The 19,508-nt window shown below is 41.1% G+C and overlaps 1 protein-coding gene across 1 annotated transcript in view; it reads right to left on the reverse strand.

The window, feature by feature from the left end:
- Window positions 1-11,301: 11,301 nt before the first annotated feature.
- The window catches only part of pex2 (peroxisomal biogenesis factor 2), a 19,275-nt gene continuing 11,068 nt past the window's right edge, over window positions 11,302-19,508 (reverse strand). Inside the window, 6 exon segments of the mRNA XM_080417756.1 lie at window positions 11,302-12,864; window positions 13,421-13,699; window positions 15,039-15,243; window positions 17,011-17,127; window positions 17,512-17,543; window positions 17,545-17,747. Of these exon segments, the coding sequence (XP_080273882.1) occupies window positions 12,670-12,864; window positions 13,421-13,699; window positions 15,039-15,243; window positions 17,011-17,127; window positions 17,512-17,543; window positions 17,545-17,747 (1,031 nt within the window). The 3' untranslated portion in view covers window positions 11,302-12,669.

Consider the following 19,508-nt stretch of genomic DNA (forward strand, 5'->3'; position numbering starts at 1 on the left):
TCTCTCTAAAACGCAACGTCCCGAAAAACAAAGACATAATAACAAGGAAGAAGCCGCAGGGCCTTCTGGTTTTATACAGGAGCTAAACGTGTGTCCTCCTCTTCTCTTTGAGGTTCCTAATAGGAAACGCACGGTGTGTGTGTGCACGATGGCGCTACATTCCTGAACAGGCAGAGAGAGGTTCAATCACATTTGCTAGAAGTTATCAAAACTTTCAAAGCAACTCGGCTGGTGCCTTAAGCCACAGGAAATTCACTGGGACATCTGGAGGGATGCGAGCAGATTATTGCTCATTTAAGTCTGTTCTAGACTGTCATGTGCACACAATTGATACACACACACACATGCGCGCGCCACACACATGCACGTACACGTACACAGGCACACACACACACACAAACACACACACGCACACGCACACGCACGCACTCACAAATACACACGCACACGCACCACACATACGTGCCCGTGCATGTGCGCGGGCACACACACACACACACACACACACACACACACACACACACACACACACACACACGCATGCACACATGCACGCACATATGCACGCAGGCATGCGCAAATGCACACATTCATGCACGCATGCACAAATACGAACGCACGCACGCACGCACACACGCACACACAAATAAACAACCCCCAAACCCCAGCAGGTTCTTCTTCTTACCTCAGGCGCATGATCACAACAACACACACCTGTGTATAATCCCCCATGATGCCCTCTGGCCGTCCATCCAATCCCCTTGCCGCTCCGTTTCCCGGCTCGACCAATCAGAAGCTAGGTCAGGTGAGGTTTGCCTCCATCTCTTTAGCCTCGGTATTTGACTAGGAGGATGTTGAAAAGCAAACAGTGGAGGAAAAAAAAGAAAGAAGGGCGCAGTCTGCAGCACGCTCTCCACATCTGTGCAGTGATGAAAGAAGTACTCACATGTGTTACTTGAGTAAAAGTATCAATACCACAATGTAGAAATACTCTACATATAAAGTCCTCTATTCAAAATTAACTTGAGCAAAGTACAAAGGTATTGGCATCAACAAATACTTAAAGTACCAAAAGTGAAAGTAGGCTACTCATTGTGCAGAATGTCCCATTTTCAGATGTATACAAATCTTTGAAAATAGCAGATCTACAAGCTCACAACACATCGCACCGCGGCACGTGTGCCAAATAGCCAAATTATATAAGGCTTCTCTTTAATACTCTTTTTTTTTTTACTTAAGTAAAAGTAGCAATCCCACACTATGAAAATACTCTAATCCAAGGAAAAGGCCTGTATTGAAATGTTTACTTGACTAAAAGAACATATGTAATTGGCATCAAAATAGACTTACTGTACAGTTCCAAATAAAAGGTACACACAAAGTACCCAACTTCATTTAAAATAGCCGATCTACAAGCTTTTAGACCGGCTACCCTAACTTTAACCCATGTATAAAGTAGGGCTTAAGTGGTTAATGGATATGTTTTGAATTAATAATCTAAATCTGCAAAGTAACTAGAAACTAAAGCTGTCAAATAATTGTAGTGGAGTGAAAAGTCTATTTTGTTTGCCTGGCTCTGAGATGTAGTGGAGTGTAAAAAAAACAAGAGAAGAATGGAAATACTCAAGTGAAGTAAAAGTACCTCACAGTCGTACTTAAGTGCAGTACTTGAGTACTTTCCGCCACTGTCCACATGTGTGGAACAGAAGTCAGGCTATAATTTAATGTTCTGTCAGGTTTTTACACGCTCACGGTGTTTAGGGGCAAATGTGCTGTTGCACGGGGCTTTGGAGGAAACATTATACCCAGTATTTAGCAGGAGAAGGATTTTCTTTTTCTTTTCTTTTTTCAATATATATAATAATATTTTTTTTGTATTTTGTTACAAGACAAAGGACTATACAGTACCATACTGAACAATACCGGACACATAACAAACCAAACCAAACCAAACAAAATAATAATAATAAAATACAACAATACTATTGCTAGGATTTACAGATACATTTTCATATTCAACACATTCTACAGTCTCGCCTTCAAATCAGTCCACCAGAGCATTGATTCTCAAAGTGGGGTCCGGGGACCCCCAGGGGTCCTTGGGGGTATACCAGGGGGTCCCCAGCAAAATGTGTTAATAAAGCGTCACAATCGTTTTAACCCCTTTATCCATATTTAATACTTTGGTTATTCAAAAATATCAGATCTACAAGCTCATAGCGCTACGAGCTTCTGATATTTTTTTAAACATCTTGAAGATGTTTTTTTAGTTTTTTTTTACATTTTAAGATTTAAACAAAAATCTTTGCTTCTGGGGGTCCCTGGCACAACCTATTTTCAGGTGGGGGTCCGCGGCCACATACATATCAATTTGGGGGTCCTTGGCACAAAAAAAAATGAGAACCACTGCAACAGAGGATATATAATCATAGATTTTAAAAAATCCTTTCATTTTGTAGTGCAAATAATCAAGAGTAATACAACTAGATATCTCTTAACTTCCCCTGAGTTAATGCTGGGGGAGATGGTGGCCTTCCCATTTACAGGGAGAAGGATATTCATCAGTTAGTGTACAGTAGATGTGGTCGTGGTGAAAGTGGAGAAAAAACAAGCAAAATCATAGCTGACAAAAAGTAATTACTTTTCAGAATAGGGAGAGTATTAATGGCCTTGGAGTGACGCATCCACTCTTTGTCGTGTCGCTTCCATCTGTATCCTGCAAATTATATTATTAACCCATTCCATCCGGGAACGCATCTCTGTCATTTTAGATTTCTTTGGCTATTCAAAAATAGCAGATCTACAAGCTCATAGCGCGGCCGCGCTATGAGCTTGTAGATCTGCTATTTTTGAAAAATCGTGAAAATGTGTGAAAATCTTTGAATATATATATTTTTAAAGCGAACATTTGTAACTCAAATCTTTGGTTCTGGGGGGTCCCTGGAACAACACATTTTGAGATGGGGGTCCGCGGCCACATAAATATCTAAAAATGTTTTCTAAATCCTAACAGTATGTTGCTATATCAGTGGTGCTCCAACTTTTCATTGCCAAGGACCCCCAGAATTATATGCATTTGGGATGGATTATATGCATTGATGGGGGTCCGCGGGGAGAAATCTAAAATGATACAAGATGCTTTCCCGGTCTAAATGGGTTAAGAGTTATAAGAATGGCGAATGAACCTCACAAATAAAAGGGTGGACAAAATATTTTTTTTTTTTAACATGTGGATGTGTAACCTCACTTCCGCTGCAGTTCTAATTATATGTGTAATTTAGCAGTGGAGAGAGATCAACCTCAGAATTAATCATAGCCTAGGCCTTGGGGGCGGATGAACACATTTTTCCCTCTTGGCGCAGTCACCCCCTCAACTCAACACTTTTACATTGACGCACACACGTCTTAGATCAGTTGTTTCCCAAACTGTGGGTCAGGGACCCATTTTTGGGTTGTGGACCAAATTTTTATGGGTAAATGTTTCCTTTAAAAAAATTATGATAAAAAAAAACACAAGAGATTTTTAAAGAAACAAAATGTCATAAATACAATTTAAAAAAGTAAAATAATTTGAATTAAGAAGTAGTGAAAATAGCAGATCTACAAGCTCATAAATTGGCTATTTTCACTAGTTTGGGGCCTGAGGAGACATCGGATTTCTCTCTTGGGTCTCGGATGCTAAAAGGTTTGGGAACTACTGCTCAGATCATATATAGATGCTGAAATGTCTTGGGTCACAAACACAAAAAAAGAACATCCACATTTCATATATTCCCTAAACAATGCCACCCCCTCTTTCTCAGGGCAGTGAAATGTGACCAGAAGGACCCTATACTGCACCTCCACATCCACCATAAAAGCCCAGGAAATTACTTCCTTATTTTGTTACTTAAGTAAAAGTAACGATACCGCAATGTGGAAATACTCTTTTACAAGTAAAAGTCCTGTATTCCATAAATTATACTTGAATAAAGTACAAAAGCATTGTCATCAAAATGCACTTAAAGTACCAAATGTAAAAGTATTCATCCCAAAAATAAATTTAAAGGGCAAAACCACTTTGGTAGAGGTTTGTTATAAAAAAAAGATGAACAGTACTGGGTTTGGTGATGTTCTTTATTGTCTGAATTAACTTTGTTTGCGTTCGTTTATGTGCTAAAAGATTGACTTTGAAAGCTGTTTTACCGTACAATATTGTAAGTCAATGAGGAGCATATTTTGAATCATCAATTTCTAATCAATGGAGCAATTATTTTGGATTTCTTGTCCACCTTTGGAGTTACATCATGGCAACACAACCCAAACCTCTACCAAAGTGGTCTTGCCCTTTAAACATATTTCAAAATGTGTCAATTAGTTTTCCAAATAGCCGATCTACAAGCTCACAAGTGTGATGCTTTGTGAGCTTGTCGTCATGGTCTGAGGAACTTTTTGGTTATACTCTCTTTTGGCCATTCAAAAAAACATTCTTTAGCCTGGCATGTGTGTTATGTTTTCCACACCTCCCCTTGTTAACCACCACACTTAAGTGTGTCATTAGTTTGATAGTTGTTTTAGTCAGTCAGCCAGTGCTGAGTCTTTAATGGTGCACACCGTAAAACACAGGTACGACGTGTATCTTTTATGGTTCACTAGTGTTTGACATACACGTTCTATAAAGGTACTACTCTGTTTTTGTGTTCTGGTGAGAAACTGTGGTTTGGTGGTTGTTTGTGAGTTATTCTGGGTGCTTTGAGTCGTTGGATTTTTCTCTTTTGCTACATTAAAGGGATAGTTCACCCCTCAAAATTGTTTTTTTTCTATTGATTAGTCACCCCATGGAGACTTCCGCTGGTCGGTCCGCTGGTCATCAAATTATTGGCTTAGGAATGTGACACAAAATATATATAAATATCCATGAATCCAAGTCTCCATGGGGTGACTAATCGATAGAAAAAAAGACATTCGGGTGAACTATCGCTTTAAGCTTATTTTTTTCTCTACACCTGAGCTTCCGCTCTTTTTGTGCTTTGAGGGTTCCCAATCCTGACACTTGTAGATCGTCGGTATTCAAAATCTAGTAACTAAACGTTGCAAATAACTGTAGTGGAGTAAAAAGTATAGCGTTTTCCCTATAAACGTACTAAAGTAAAGTAAAAGTACTTCAAAGTTGTACTAATAAGTCTAGTATTTTGCGTCACTCCAAGGCCACACCTAGGCTCCAAAGTAGCCTGACAGCGCGTCGCGGGTTCGAGTCCCGATCCCGAAGGCCTTTGCTGCATGTCACACCCCATCTCTCTCCCCATTTTCTGTCAACCTACTATCCTATCAATAAAGGCATAAAAAAGCCCCCCCCCCAAAAAAAAAATAAGAAAAGAAAAATAAGTCTAGTATTTGAGTAAATGTACTTGGATACTTTCCAGCGCTGCTTATTTTAGGTGTGATTGATTGTCCCCCTGACCTGTTAGGCTGAAGATGTGGTTGAGGAGATGATAATTGGGCCCTGTGGTATCCAATGCCTGGCAGGTGTTCATAGAACTCTCCTAACACAGTATACCTGCAGCTGAACTCTAGCACACCTAGGAACCTCTGCTGGGGGTTTTCGTGTTCCCCTGTTATTTTCAGATGTTCTTCATCCAATAGACCAGTGATTCTCAAACTTTTTCATGTCAAGGACCCCCCCAAAATTAATATGTATTTGGCCGCGAATAGTGGATATACCCATCTCAAAATATTTTGTGCCACGGTCTGCCATACAAGATTTGTGTTGTTAAAATGTTCCAAGAATATTGCAATCTTTTTCTTTTAATATATATACCGGTATATATATATTTTTTAATAGCAGATCTACAAGCTCACAACGCGTCACATGCCGACACGTTGTGAGCTTGTAGGTCGGCTATTTTCAAATAGCTGATGTATAGGGCTAAAGTGGTGAAAGTGATTTTGATGCTAAATTAAATCATTTTGCCGGGGACCCCCTGGAACCCTTCTCAAGGACCCCCTGGGGGACCCCGGACCCAACTTTGAGAACCAATGTGTAACAGAGAGGTCCTCTGTTACTGATTTTTGGCACTTTATAGCATTTTGCACAGTTGTATTTTGCACTGTGTAATCAATGTGTATTTGGAATTGCTAGGGATGTATTATTCTGTAATCTACCCCTTGACATGGTGGAGTCCAAACTAATTGCCTCCAGCTGAGTATAAAAGGCTGCCAGCAACAAACATGAGTTGGTGGTAGGATGAGAGCTGGACACCACCATGTCACCTGTGTGGAGAGCTTCCAGTGTCATGTATTTTTTGTATTGTCGGTGTACGATCAGAATAAATAAACCTTTTTGGTTGCACCCTATCAAGGACTCTGTACTAACTCCAACCGCAAGTCGGGCATTCTAACACAATGGAATAGACTAAACGAAACGTCTCAGAGGGGCATCTCCGCAAGCTATGGCGAGATCTTTGACATGGCAAAAAGGAGAAAATTACAAATGGGACGGAATTCCCTAAATGTTTCTAAAAAATCGAAAGCTTAAGACCACGAGCCTCGCAAATTTAGTTGGCAGTATTAAATAAGAAATATCACAGGTTTTTCCACCGTATAATTCCATTGGTGATGCGTAAGGGTTTCTAAAGGCCCTCCTAGCCATCTCAAATGAAGAGTTAAAAAGCCAGACATAAGCTTAAATGATAACATTCTCTCCCAGTGAAAATATTCATGTAGGAATCAAAGCTTTTGTACTATCCATATTATTATCTGCCGAGCCATGGGCTCTGTTCCAATTAAGGAATGCCACACATGCACAATTCAACAGGCACACACACACACACACACACAGGGCCACACAATGGAAGGTACAATAGGTACAGTAAAGTACCCAGCATTACTGAGCCCCGGAGTAGAGCTTTTTACTTTTAACCCGTTTAGACCGGGAAAGAATCTGTGTCATTTTTAGATTTCTTTGACTATTCAAAAATAGCAGATATACAAGCTCATAGCTACAAACGTTTTGAAAAATCGTGAAAATGTGTGCAAATCTTTGAATATATATTTTTAAAGCAAACATTTGTAACTCAAATATTTGCTTTTGGGGGATTCTACAAATGTCTTCTAAATCCTAACAGTTTTCGGAAAAACGTATGTTGCTATAATATCAGTGGTGCTCAAACTTTTTCATGTCAAGGACCCCCAAAATGAAATGTATTTGGCCGCGGACCCACATCTCAAAAACATTTAATTCCAGGGACCCCCATGAAGCAAAGATTTCAGTTACAAATGTTTGCAAATATTAAAAAAAGATTCAAATATTCGCTGTTGTTGAAGATGTTTCAAAAATAGCAGATCTACAAGCTCGCTATGAGCTTGTAGATCTGCTATTTTTGAATAGCCCCAAAAAATCCTAAAATGACAGAGATGCTTTCCCGTTCTCAACGGGTTAAAACTATTTAATCAGGAAAATCAACGCCTCACATCAAAGGGATGGAGATGTGGGGGGACAGGTGGATAAAGAGGCTCATCAAACAAGGAGATCTAGTTAGGGGATTCGACGCCCCCTTAATTCCCCTTCTCTTAAAAACCTTCGTCGGAGGAGGGCACGGGGCCAATTTGCTCCCTAAATGGCTGCGTGTGAATGTGCAGATTGCTTTGCATAGCCGCTGGGAACGTGGGGGGATTCTTTGACTCTTTTTCCTTCACTGCACGGAGTCTTGTGAATGAGTAATACGAAGGAGGGGAAAAAAAGAGAAGAAGATCCAAAAGACAGATAGGGGGCTTAAGCCACAGCCAAAAGCTGCCTTTCCTTTAAGTCCAGAGCCTTGTTCCAACTTCCCAGCTAATTCTATCCATGACCTAACTCAATTAATAGACTTTAATGCACTGTTTCTTCTTTATCTGTTCTGTTCTTTTGCTTCTTGTTCCTGGGGATTGGGGGACTTCAATTAAGAGCAGCAGGAATAATATATGAGGCAGAAAGAGAAGGGAGGTTGGTGAGGTCTGTGTGAGGCCGAGCTGAATGTTAAGACAATGACATGTCCCACTGGCATTAACCCTTTGAATCCGGGAACTGTAATTTTTTGTATTTCTTTGGGCTATTCAAAAATAGCAGATATACAAGCTCAAGCTCACAAGCACTATGAGCTTGTATATCTGCTTGTATATCTGCTTCATGATTTTGAAAAACCATGAAGAATTGTGCAAATCTTTGAATATATATTTTTTAAAGCGAACATTTGTAAAATATTTTTGTTCCACGGACGCCCCAGAAGCAAATACTTGAGATTTTTCAAAAACAGCAGATATACAAGCTCATAGCGTTATCACATTATATCTTTTAAAGCGAACATTTGTATAATATTTTGTTCTAGGGACGCCCCAGAAGCAAAGATTTGAGTTACAAATGTTCGCTTTAAAAAATATACTCAATTATACACGAGTGTATATTACACAATATACATGATTTTTCAAAAATAGCAGATCTACAAGCTCATGAGCTTGTATATGTGCTATTTTTGAATAGCCCAAAGAAATCAAGAAAAATGACAGAGACGTGTTCCCGGATTGAATGGGTTAAGGTTGATCATATATGCATCCTTAATCTCCACAGCCCTCGCTGTGTGGGAACTCGCTGTACATTACTGTAAATGCACGCGGTGCATAAAATATTGACAACCAATCTTTCTCCTATCTAGGGGGCTTTATATGCACGGCTATAAGATTCATTAGTGGAAATGTCCTTGACGTGAGAGAGAGAGGAGAGACGTTTGAAAATCCATGGTGATGAACCAACCATATGTTATTTTTTATATATATATATATATAATACACGTCAAACCAGTCATATAGGACTGTAACCCCCATGGCTCACCGTGTATATTTTACTTTTAAGCCTAACGGAGGGGCCTGTTTAATAGTATCTGCCTTAACCCATTAAGACCGGGAACGCATCTAGCTATTTTTTTTTAATCGTGAAAATGTGTGCAAATCTTTGAATATATATAATATAGATATATTCTTCTTTTAAAGCGAACATTTTTAACTCAAATATTTGCTTCTGGGGATTCTACAAATGTCTTCTAAATCCTACTTTTTAGTTAGAAATGTATATTCAAAGATTTGCACATATTAGCAGATCTACAAGCTCATAGCACGGCACTCGGTGCCGTGCTATGAGCTTGTAGATCTGCTATTTTAGAATAGCCCAAAGAAATGTAGAATGACAGAGATGCGTTCCCGGATTGAATGGCTTAAACCTTCAAATTCATTAACTTTGGCCTTGTATAACCACCAAGGACATAGCCTACATATTCTACAGGCTGTACATGCATGCACGCGCATGCGCACACACACACACACACACACACACACACACACACGCACACAGTACCTGTACACCGAGCCAGGAGGAGATACTTAAGATAGAAATAAGCGTTATGGTGGTCAAGTTTCTTAGATATAGTAGAACATGCAGAAACCATCAGTATACGTCCCCACTATTCTTCAGTGGATTCATCTCACGAGGGCCCAACAACAACGGGAAATATTCTGCTCTCGTTGCCCCTCATCCGAGTACGAATGTGTGTGTGTGTGTGTGTGTGTGTGTGTGTGTGTGTGTGTGTGTGTGTGTGTCTCGAGCCAGTTAAGCTAAAGCCGGGCTGTCTGCAACAGGCTCTCTATCACGCCCGCAGTTCGTTCTGATTGATCGTCTCGGCAATCAGCAATTAAGCCCTAGTGATCAGAGGCCGAGGAGGGTAGAGAGGGTGTGTGTGTGTGTGAGTAGGGTACGGTCGGTCGGTAGGATTGTGATGGGTGGTGGTGGGCGGGCGGGTTGCTGCTCTCACTCAGTGTGTCAGCCCAGGCAAAAGGCTCTTCACTCGGGCTGGGAGGGGGGGGGTGCTTTTTTTGGCCCCGGGCTGGGCTCACTGGTGGAGGTTAACTCCGGGAATAAATAAGCATCTTTGGACTCATTACAGGGATTAGAGAGTAATTCGCCTGCGAGGAAAAGAGATGACTGCCAGGGTTTTGGTACAGTTTACTACAGCCTTATAGGGGAGAGGGCCCTGGAGATTACAGATGGAGGGAGGGAGGGAGGGAGAGAGAGAGAGAGAGAAAGAGAGGGGGGTGGAAAGACTGTAAGAGTCGAGAGGGCAAGACTGTCAGTGTGTGCAGTGTAAATGTAGAGAGAGAGAGAGAGAGAGAGAGGTGGTGTAAAGTAACAAAGTACATTTACTGTAAGTACATTTACAAAGTACTGTACTTTAGGTATTTGCACTTTCTTCAGTATTTCCAATTTTACTTCTACTTCTACTCCACTACATCTCAGAGGCAAATATTGTACTTTTACTCCATTGCAATTATTTGACAGCTTTAGTTACTAGTTACTTTGTAGATTTCGATAATTATCACAAAACATACATTAACCACTTCAGCCCTATTTATATTTCGGTCATTTGAAAATAGCCGGTCTACGAGCTCCCAATGCGTCGCGAGGCGACACATTGGGAGCTTGTAGATCTGCTCTTTTCAAAAGATTTTTAGACATTTTATACATTTGGAAACTTGTGAAATGGGACATTCTGCATAATGAGTACTTTCTACTTTTGGTACTTTAAGTACATTTTGATAACAATACTTTTGTACTTTTACTCAAGTCAATTTTTAATTCCGGACAGAGTACTTCTACATTGCAGTATTGATACTTTTTACTTAAGTAAGAAATGTGAGTACTTTTTCCACCACTGGTGTGCAGTGTATGAGAGAGAGAGAGATAGAGAGAGAGAGAGAGAGAGAGAGATGGAAAGACTGAAAGAGAGAGGGCGAGGGAGATGACTGTCTGTGTGCACAGTGTATGAGAGATGGAGTGAGGGGGAGAGAGAGGGAGAGCGAGCGCCGAAACAGGCTGAGATTGTCAATGTGAGAGAGAGAGAGAGACAGAGAAGGAGATATTGAGTGAGTGTGTATATGTACGAGTGAGAGAGAGTCGAGTCAATCCACGCCCCTGGCTGCCCCCTTGATCTCTAGCATGTCGGGGGGGGCTGTGAAAAGGGATGATGGGGGTTATAGAATGCACTAGGCCTGTCTAGAGAGAAAAGTGTGCTGATTGTTAGGACCCCCCCCCCCCTCCCACCAACCCAACCCAATCCAATCCCCCACATCTCTCTCTCTCTTTTCCACTTAACCAAATAAACACCCGAGAGGTAGCACTCTATCAATTTTAATGATGTCGAAATAGAATTTTAGGCACAAATAAATAAATAAAAAATAAAGTACACAACGAATGCTAATTTGGTCCATGATGAGAGAGGCATCATAAATTCTCCCCCACATTATTTATTCAACTGACTTTCTTGCATTTTTCATCAGAACAAATATTCCCATTTCAACAAACACACACACACGCACAAACACACGCGCACGCACACGCGCGCACACACACACACACACACACACACACACACACACACACACACACACACACACACACACACACACACACACACACACACACACACACACACACACACACACACACACACACACACACACACACACACACACAAAATTTGGAGCATAAATCAACACGGTCCTTCCTCAAATATATGCTCTGTGTGTGATGCTCTGCTGCAGAGTCCAGTCCAGTGCAGCAAAGACAAATAGTTCTGTTCCAAAGTCCAGCCGGGGAGAGGAAACGGTGAGGGAGGCCGAAGCCTTGTCAATATATGTACACATACATTAAACATGGCAGGGCCATGTGTGTGTGTGTGTGTGTGTTCAGGAAACACGACAGACATCATTGAGACTGAATACCAGTCATATATACGCTGTGAATGCCTGACTGTCAGGCCAACTGTTAAACCCTTTAATTCACTGCAAAGTTATCACTTTCATCATCAATATGGTGGATTGTGGTCAAATGAATGATAGTTTTCCATTATCGTCGTTTTATGTCCAAAAGCATTACTTTTCAGGAAATTGAAAAAGGAACCTGTGTTCCCATGGATCAAATGTAGTTTTTAGTTTCACTACAAAGTTATCTTTAGCCACTTTTTCATAATATGGTGGATTGTGATCAAATGAATTATGGTTTTCCATTAATACTGTATGTAGGCTACTGTGTATATATATATATATATATCATTGCTGTTGGGCAGAAACCTTAAATATCCACATTTAAATTTTTTATGTTTTTTCGTACATTAATTACCTACCTTGTCTTACAACAGTGAAACAGCGAAAAGTAGCCAATCAAAAATTGTGAGCTTGTAGATCTATGCGACACGTTGTGAGCTTGTAGGTCTGCTATTTTCACAACTTTTGAAAAAAGTGGTTAATTCTGACGGCTCGTCTTTATGTGTCAATATGAGGGGCGGCCATAGCTGAGTGGTTAGTGAGCCCGCCTAGGGAGCCAGAGGCCCTGGTTGCTCCAGGTTCGATTCCAGGCCAGGCCAGCATATGTGTCGATGAAATGAAATTTGTCCCTGAGCAAGACTCTTAACCCCTAATTGCTCACAGGTTCTCATTGGAAACAAGACCGCAAGGACTTTCATGAACAACCTGTTAAAAGGAATTATCCTTAATACAGTAGGAAGTCATATTCCATTCAGACCAGTTATACAAAATTATAACATTATAATCCAACCATGTTAAATTTTCAACTCAAAACTAGAAGTGATGGCTTCCATCCTCCTGACATCATCACCTGCCTCCTCCCATGTCCGTCATCTCCACCGGCAGCCTGACTGGCTCGGGTGGCCCCGCCTCCTCGCCGCACCTGGGGCAGGTGAGGGCGGGGTCGGCGAGGGCGTGGCTCTTGATGCAGTAGTAGCAGAACACGTGGCCACAGCCCACCGTGTGTGGCATGGTGGGCCACTCCCCACACAGCCCACACTCCTTTACACAGACAGACAGACAGACAGACAGACAGACAGACCTTTATTGATTGGGGGGATTCAGTCGCCAGCGTAAGCACAGCAGTTAAAGTACAGTAGGGCTGCAACTATTGACTATTTGCTTAGCGATTATTCTATCGATTACTCCTTCGATTAATTGCAGAGTGCAGTTTAAAAAAAATTATATAGGTATTATATATATTTTTAAATGTCATGCCTTCCATTCGCTTGTTATACGCTGTTAAAAATAGCATGTTTCGGCAAAAATACATCACAAAAAACAACAACACAGGAGCCGAGATACAGGATTTTTAAGTAATAAGCTAACCAGGAAGTGAATGGAGCAGTAAATCTTTGGATCACGTTATCTCCTGGTTCTGTTTTTTTTTTTTACTCGTCCAAACTCGTCGTTGGCAGTGTGAGCCCTGGCAGAATTCGACGAGTTAACTCGTCCATGGCAGTCAATGAGTTAAATAATTTATTAAATCAATTATATTTGCCTAATTGCTGCACCCCTATTATTTTAGGAAAACAGAGCACACTGATGGCATTATTACCTTCCACGCTCCCAGGCCATCCCTGGCGTCCTGCCCGTCCCCGGCGGCGCCCTCTCCGGCGCCGCTCAGCAGCGACTTCACGGCCGCCTTGACCTTCCTGGTGTTGACCAGTGGCAGCAGGAAGATGAGGAACTCGGCGAAGCCGTGCCAGAGCAGCTCGCGGTTCATGTACTGGTACGCCACGTCCCGGCCCCCCGCCGCCTCCGCCTTGCTGAACACCGCCCGCGCTCCCACCGCCCGCTCCGCTAGCAGCGGGTGACGCCCGTTCCTCAGGAACACCTTAAGTTAAGGGAAAGTTAGCCAAAGTTTATGTATATATATATATCTGGAAAAAGAAATGCTTACCAATACCTTTTTTCACCAATGTGTTCATAAAGGTGTCTACTACACCAGTGGTTCTCAAACATTTTCATGTCAAGGACCCCCAAAATTATATGTATTTGGCCGCGGACAACCCCATCTCAAAATATATTGTTCCAGGGACCCCCCAGTGTTCGTAAATGTTCGCTTTAAAAGTATATATATTCAAAGATTTGCACAAAATGTTCACAATTTTTCAAAAATAGCAGATCAGAGCTGCTATTTTTGAATAGTCAAAGTATAAAATATGGTTATGGTTAAATATGGTATAAAATGATTGTGAAGCTATATTAACACATTTTGCTGGGGACCCCCTGGTATCCCCCTGGGGGTCCCCGGACCCCACTTTGAGAACCACTGTACCTCTCAATTAGTTCCAACCCAACTCCTTGGGGAAACTTTGTGGGGGCAATCACAGCTGGGGTAGCCGGAAGGCATGCGCAATAAAACATTGGCCATTATGAACTTGTTGGATGTCTAATTATGAGTTTTGGGGGGTGCTGAATCCATTCCAATCATTAGTTTTTAGTAAAAGTTTACTCCCGGTCGGCCACGGCTACTTTTCAGAGGGCCTATAATCCCTATCCATCAAATTGTGAGGGCGGGTACGCCAACTTTGATTGGCTCCCAGTGAGGTTTCCCTAAGGAGCAGTGGTGTAAAGTAACTAAGTACAATTACTCAAGTACTGTACTTAAGTACAATTTTGATGTATTTTTACTTTACTGGAGTATTTCCAATTTTCAATACTTTTACTTTTACTCCACTACAATTATTTGAAAACTTTAGTTACTAGTTTCTTTGTAGATTTAGATTGTTATCACAAAACATGCATTAACCACTTTAGCCTTATATATACTTCGGCTATTTGAAAATAGCTGATCTACAAGCTCACAATGCGTTGCGATGCGACACATTGTGAGCTTGTAGATATTTTCTAAATAATTGTATAAATATTGAACTTGTGAAATGGGAGATTCTGCATTATGAGTTTGATGCCAATAGTTTTGTACTTTTACTGAAGTAAATTCGAAATACCGGACTTTTACTTGTAACTGAGTATTTCTAGATTGTGGTATTGATACTTTTACTTAAGTAAAAAACTTTTTACACCACTGCTATGGAGTTGGGTTGGAAGGTGAGTGGTGTTATTAGACACCTTTATGAATACATTGGTGATCATTAGATCATTAGCTATATTAGTAAGCATTTATTTAGCAGATGACAAAACAAACGTGGCCTAACTTTCCCTTAACTAACCAGGAAGTTGACGAGGCTGGCGATCTGCGTCAAACCGGAGACAAGGGCCAGGAAGTGTCTGAGGCCCCGGTTCAGGGGCCCCCCGCCGTCTCCTCCTCCTATGGCCAGGCCCAGGGGCCGCAGCAGGCTGTGGGAGCGCTCCTGGAGCCAGCGGGGCCCGACGGTGAGCAGGGCCAGACCCAGCTTCTGTCTGCGGGACAGGGACCTGTAGTGGGGGGGTTGCGGCAGTTAATCGAATTAATCGATTATGAAGAATAATTGATAATTTAAAAAAGTAATCGATGAATCAATCCCTGTGTTGTGTATGTGTACAAAAATGTAAAAAGAAAAACTTTCAAAATAGTGAAAATAGCCCATTTTGGAGATTGGCTATTTTTTGGTTATTGTGGGATCGCTAAAGCGATCACACTACTGTTATTGTCAACACCGTTTTTTGACGGCTAACTAGTCCTTCATACTTTTAGCTACAAACTCCGTTCCAACTCTTCAACGTTCGGCCTACTCAGGACATGTCGGCTACCATTTGAATTTTTGAAATAATTTGTACTTTTAGAGATATTTCACTTTTTACTTCTAAAAAACTCCCATTCATTTCAATGGAGAAATTCATACTTTTAGATAGAAACTCCGTTCCAACTCTATAACGTTCAGCCTACTTAGGACATATTGGCTACCATTAGAATTTTTTGAAATAATTTGTACTTTTAGAGATATTTCACTTTTTAAATAGTAAAAATACTTAAAAGTTGATAAAAATAGTAAAAATACTTAAAAGTTGTAAAAATTAGTAAAAGCTACTTTAAAGTAAATAAAGTGACTAAAAATACTTTAAAGTAAATACCTTGAGTAAAAATACTTAAGAGTACTTATATTGAGTAAAAATACTTAAAAGTACTCAAAATGAGTAAAAATACTTAAAAGTTGAAAAAAATAGTAAAAATACTTAAAAGTTGATAAAAAGAGTAAAAATACTTAAAAGTTGTAAAAATTAGTAAAAGCTACTTTAAAGTAAATAAAGTGACTAAAAATACTTTAAAGTAAGTACCTTGATTAAAAATACTTAAGAGTACTTATACTGAGTAAAAATACTTAAAAGTACTCAACATGAGTAAAAATACTTAAAAGTTGAAAAAAATAGTAAAAATACTTAAAAGTTGTAAAAATTAGTAAAAAATACTTTAAAGTAAATAAAGTGACTAAAAATAATTTAAAGTAAATACCCTTTAGAACCTTTCAAACCTTTAGAACCTCTTAAACCTTTAGAACCTCTTAAACCTTTCAAACCTTTCAAACCTTTCAAACCTTTCAAACCTTTAGAACCTTTCAAACCTTTAGAACCTCTTAAACCTTTCAAACCTTTAGAACCTCTTAAACCTTTCAAACCTTTAGAACCATTCAAAGCTTTAGAACCTTTAGAACCTTTCAAACCTTTAGAACCTCTTAAACCTTTCAAACCTTTCAAACCTTTCAAACCTCTTAAACCTTTCAAACCTTTAGAACCTTTCAAAACTTTAGAACCTTTAAAACCTTTAAAACCTTTAAAACCTTTAAACCTTTCAAACCTTTAACTCTACTAACACTATCAATACTCAATACCATCAACATTCTTAGCGATCCCACACTGTTTCTTCAGGAACAGTACCTTCTAGTTGCATGATATCATTGTGTAGAATAAAATAGGGCTCAAGTGGTTAACTGATTCATTGATACACAATTTTATTTTTAAATTAAATAATAATTAACCTGCTTGTGGATTATTCTATTAATCAAAAAAAGAAATGAAGCTGAGCTAAGAAAATAATTGACAGTTAACTTGAGGGAAGGAGAGAGAGCAAGGAGGACATTTTTATGTTGTGATTGTTTGTTTTTTAGAGGACCACCATGGAAATAATCCTCTGTGATATTGTGTGATTGTTGTCATGGAAGTGCTGATGTGCTAAATAAAAGCATTCATTCATTGATTGATAGTCACCTGTAGCGGGTGGAGGATGACAGGGTGTTGTGGTAGCGCAGGCTGAGCAGAGCCTGGCCCACCGTGGCGCTGCCCGAGTACATGGTGAACCTCCACAGTAGCAGCTGCAGCAAGGCCCTGACATACAAAGAATTGCGATTGACGATTTCATTGCGTTTTTGTTGCCTTGAGCATTGGAACATATCACTCATGATCAACAGATGTTTACAGATGTAAACGATTCTGACGATTATGCAAACAACATTTTTGATTATCTGTTGCCAGATTCTCTGAGAGAAACAAGCAACCAGGTCTAGGAAAACCAGCCCAAAAGAAGCGACTATGGGCCACATGAACACTTTAACATATACATCAGCTATTTGAAAATAGCCGATCTACAAGCTCACAACGCGTCGCGATGCGACGCGTTGTGAGCTTGTAGATCGGCTATTATCAAATAAAATCTTGCGGGGAAATTATAATAAGTAGATCTGGCAACCCTGGGGGGGGGGTCTACGGTACCTGAGCTCGGGCTCCACCGGGGTGAGCAGGCCCCGGCCGGCAGTTCTGGAAGCACTGGGAGAAGCGCTCCCACACCAGCTGCTCCAGAGCCGAGTCCAGCTCGAAGGCGTCCAGCTGGCTGATGCGCAGCACTGGGGGCGCTGGCGGCGGGTCGCCCTCGCCACCGCCGCCCGCCGCAGCACCCGGACCTCCATCCGTCTCTCTCCGGTTCCCCTCGCTTTCCTCTTCCACACCAGCTGGGAGAAGAGAGAGAGAACAAACAAAAACGCGGGTCAGGTGTTTCAGGTTCTTAACTAATTCTTCATGTTCTGAGCAGAATTTTGCAGCATGTACTGTACTGTCCCCCTGCCGTATATGGAGACCAAAGGTGATTAAGCCCTGAAACTGTAGTTAATCAGTGCTTCTCAAAGTGCCCCGTGAGGGGGTTCCAGTGGGTCCCCAGCAAATTGTTTGTATACAGATAGCATCAAGTTTAACCACTTTGACTATTTTAGAAAATTTGAAAATTTGAAAATAGTCTATAGTATTGGTTCCCTACATATACTGTATATATAATATATATATCACAATGAAAACTCTGTTTTCAAAGGTTTTAAAGAAAAAATACCATTACATTTTCTTTTACATAATATATGTATATATGTTTATAATATATGTGTGGTCTGCTCTATAGTGCAGACCACACAGAGTCAAATAAGTATTATTAACAGCAAACCGGAATGTGACTGGGGACCAAACATTGATGATGACGCTCTTGTGCTGTTTGAAAGTTTTTTTCCCCCCCTCCTCCTTCCCCTTCCTTTATACACGGCAACGGAAATCACTTTTCACATGTAAAACCCATCCATAATGCAACCTTTGAGCCACGCAATGCGGAGGAGCACGGGGTTTTAGACACACACACACACACACACATCCAGGGCGAGGCCCAGAGGCCTCTGCTCTCCCTCTGGAGAAGATAGGGTGTGTGTACAAATCACATCACCGGGGATTAGGCTAACGGCACAGTCTCTGCTACACCGTAAACATCTGCCAAATGTGGAACTGCTAGCCCCCCCCCCCAACACACACACACACACACACACACACACACACACACAACCGCCGTCACTGCTACTCCATATGGGATCTGGCCACTGTGACGTCTGGGGCTATTTCTTTTCCTACTAACGCACCGAACCGCTCCCAGTGTCACTCAGTCCTCCGTCTCCCGCGGTTTTATCTGCCCTTTCCTCCAATGAAACGCTTAGGAAGTGAAGGGCTAACGAAGTGACTTAGAGAGAACGGGTGGGGGGGGGGGGGGGCATGACAGAGAGAGCGAAAGAGAGTGGGAAAGAGGAAAAGAGAGAGGAGAGAGAAAGAGCTTTTTAAACAGCGTCTTTTGTGTCCTGCTGAACAGGATTTGTCATGAGGCTTTAGGAGAGATTTCAGCTGGGTAAAATATGGCAGTTTTTTTGACAGAAAGAGAGAGAGAGAGATGATGGTCACTTTGGATGCTTCTCAAGAAGAAGAAGGGGTGTTGGGGGGGTGTTGGGGAGGGGGGGGGGTGTTTATTGTGGAGCACAGGACATGCGTGTATTCATGATGTTTCAATAGGCTCCTCTGCATACCACCGTCCGACCCGAGTTAGAACGAGCAAGGAAATGGAAATCGGAGGGGAAAATTCACACACCGAACCTAAAAAGCAGGTGTGACAAATGGCATTGAGCTGCATTTTAAATGCTGCTGCTAATGTGTATCTCGGTGAACTAGATCTGGGCCTGTGAGTTTGAGGAGAGAAAAAAAAGAGAGAATTTGAATGTTTGCTGCTAACCCTGAACAGTGTTCATTTATTTATATTTTTGATGTGAATGTTTCTCCTTGATATGGGGGTGCAGGAGGTGCCATAGATTAACCCATTAAGGACCGGGAACGCATCTGTGTCATTTTAAGATTTCTTTGGCTATTCAAAAATAGCAGATATACAAGCTCATAGGGTTAGGGTGAGCTTGTAGATC

Source organism: Gymnoscopelus braueri, assembly GCF_963280865.1.
Source record: "Gymnoscopelus braueri genome assembly, chromosome: 21".
In the NCBI taxonomy this organism is placed as follows: Eukaryota; Metazoa; Chordata; class Actinopteri; order Myctophiformes; family Myctophidae; genus Gymnoscopelus; species Gymnoscopelus braueri.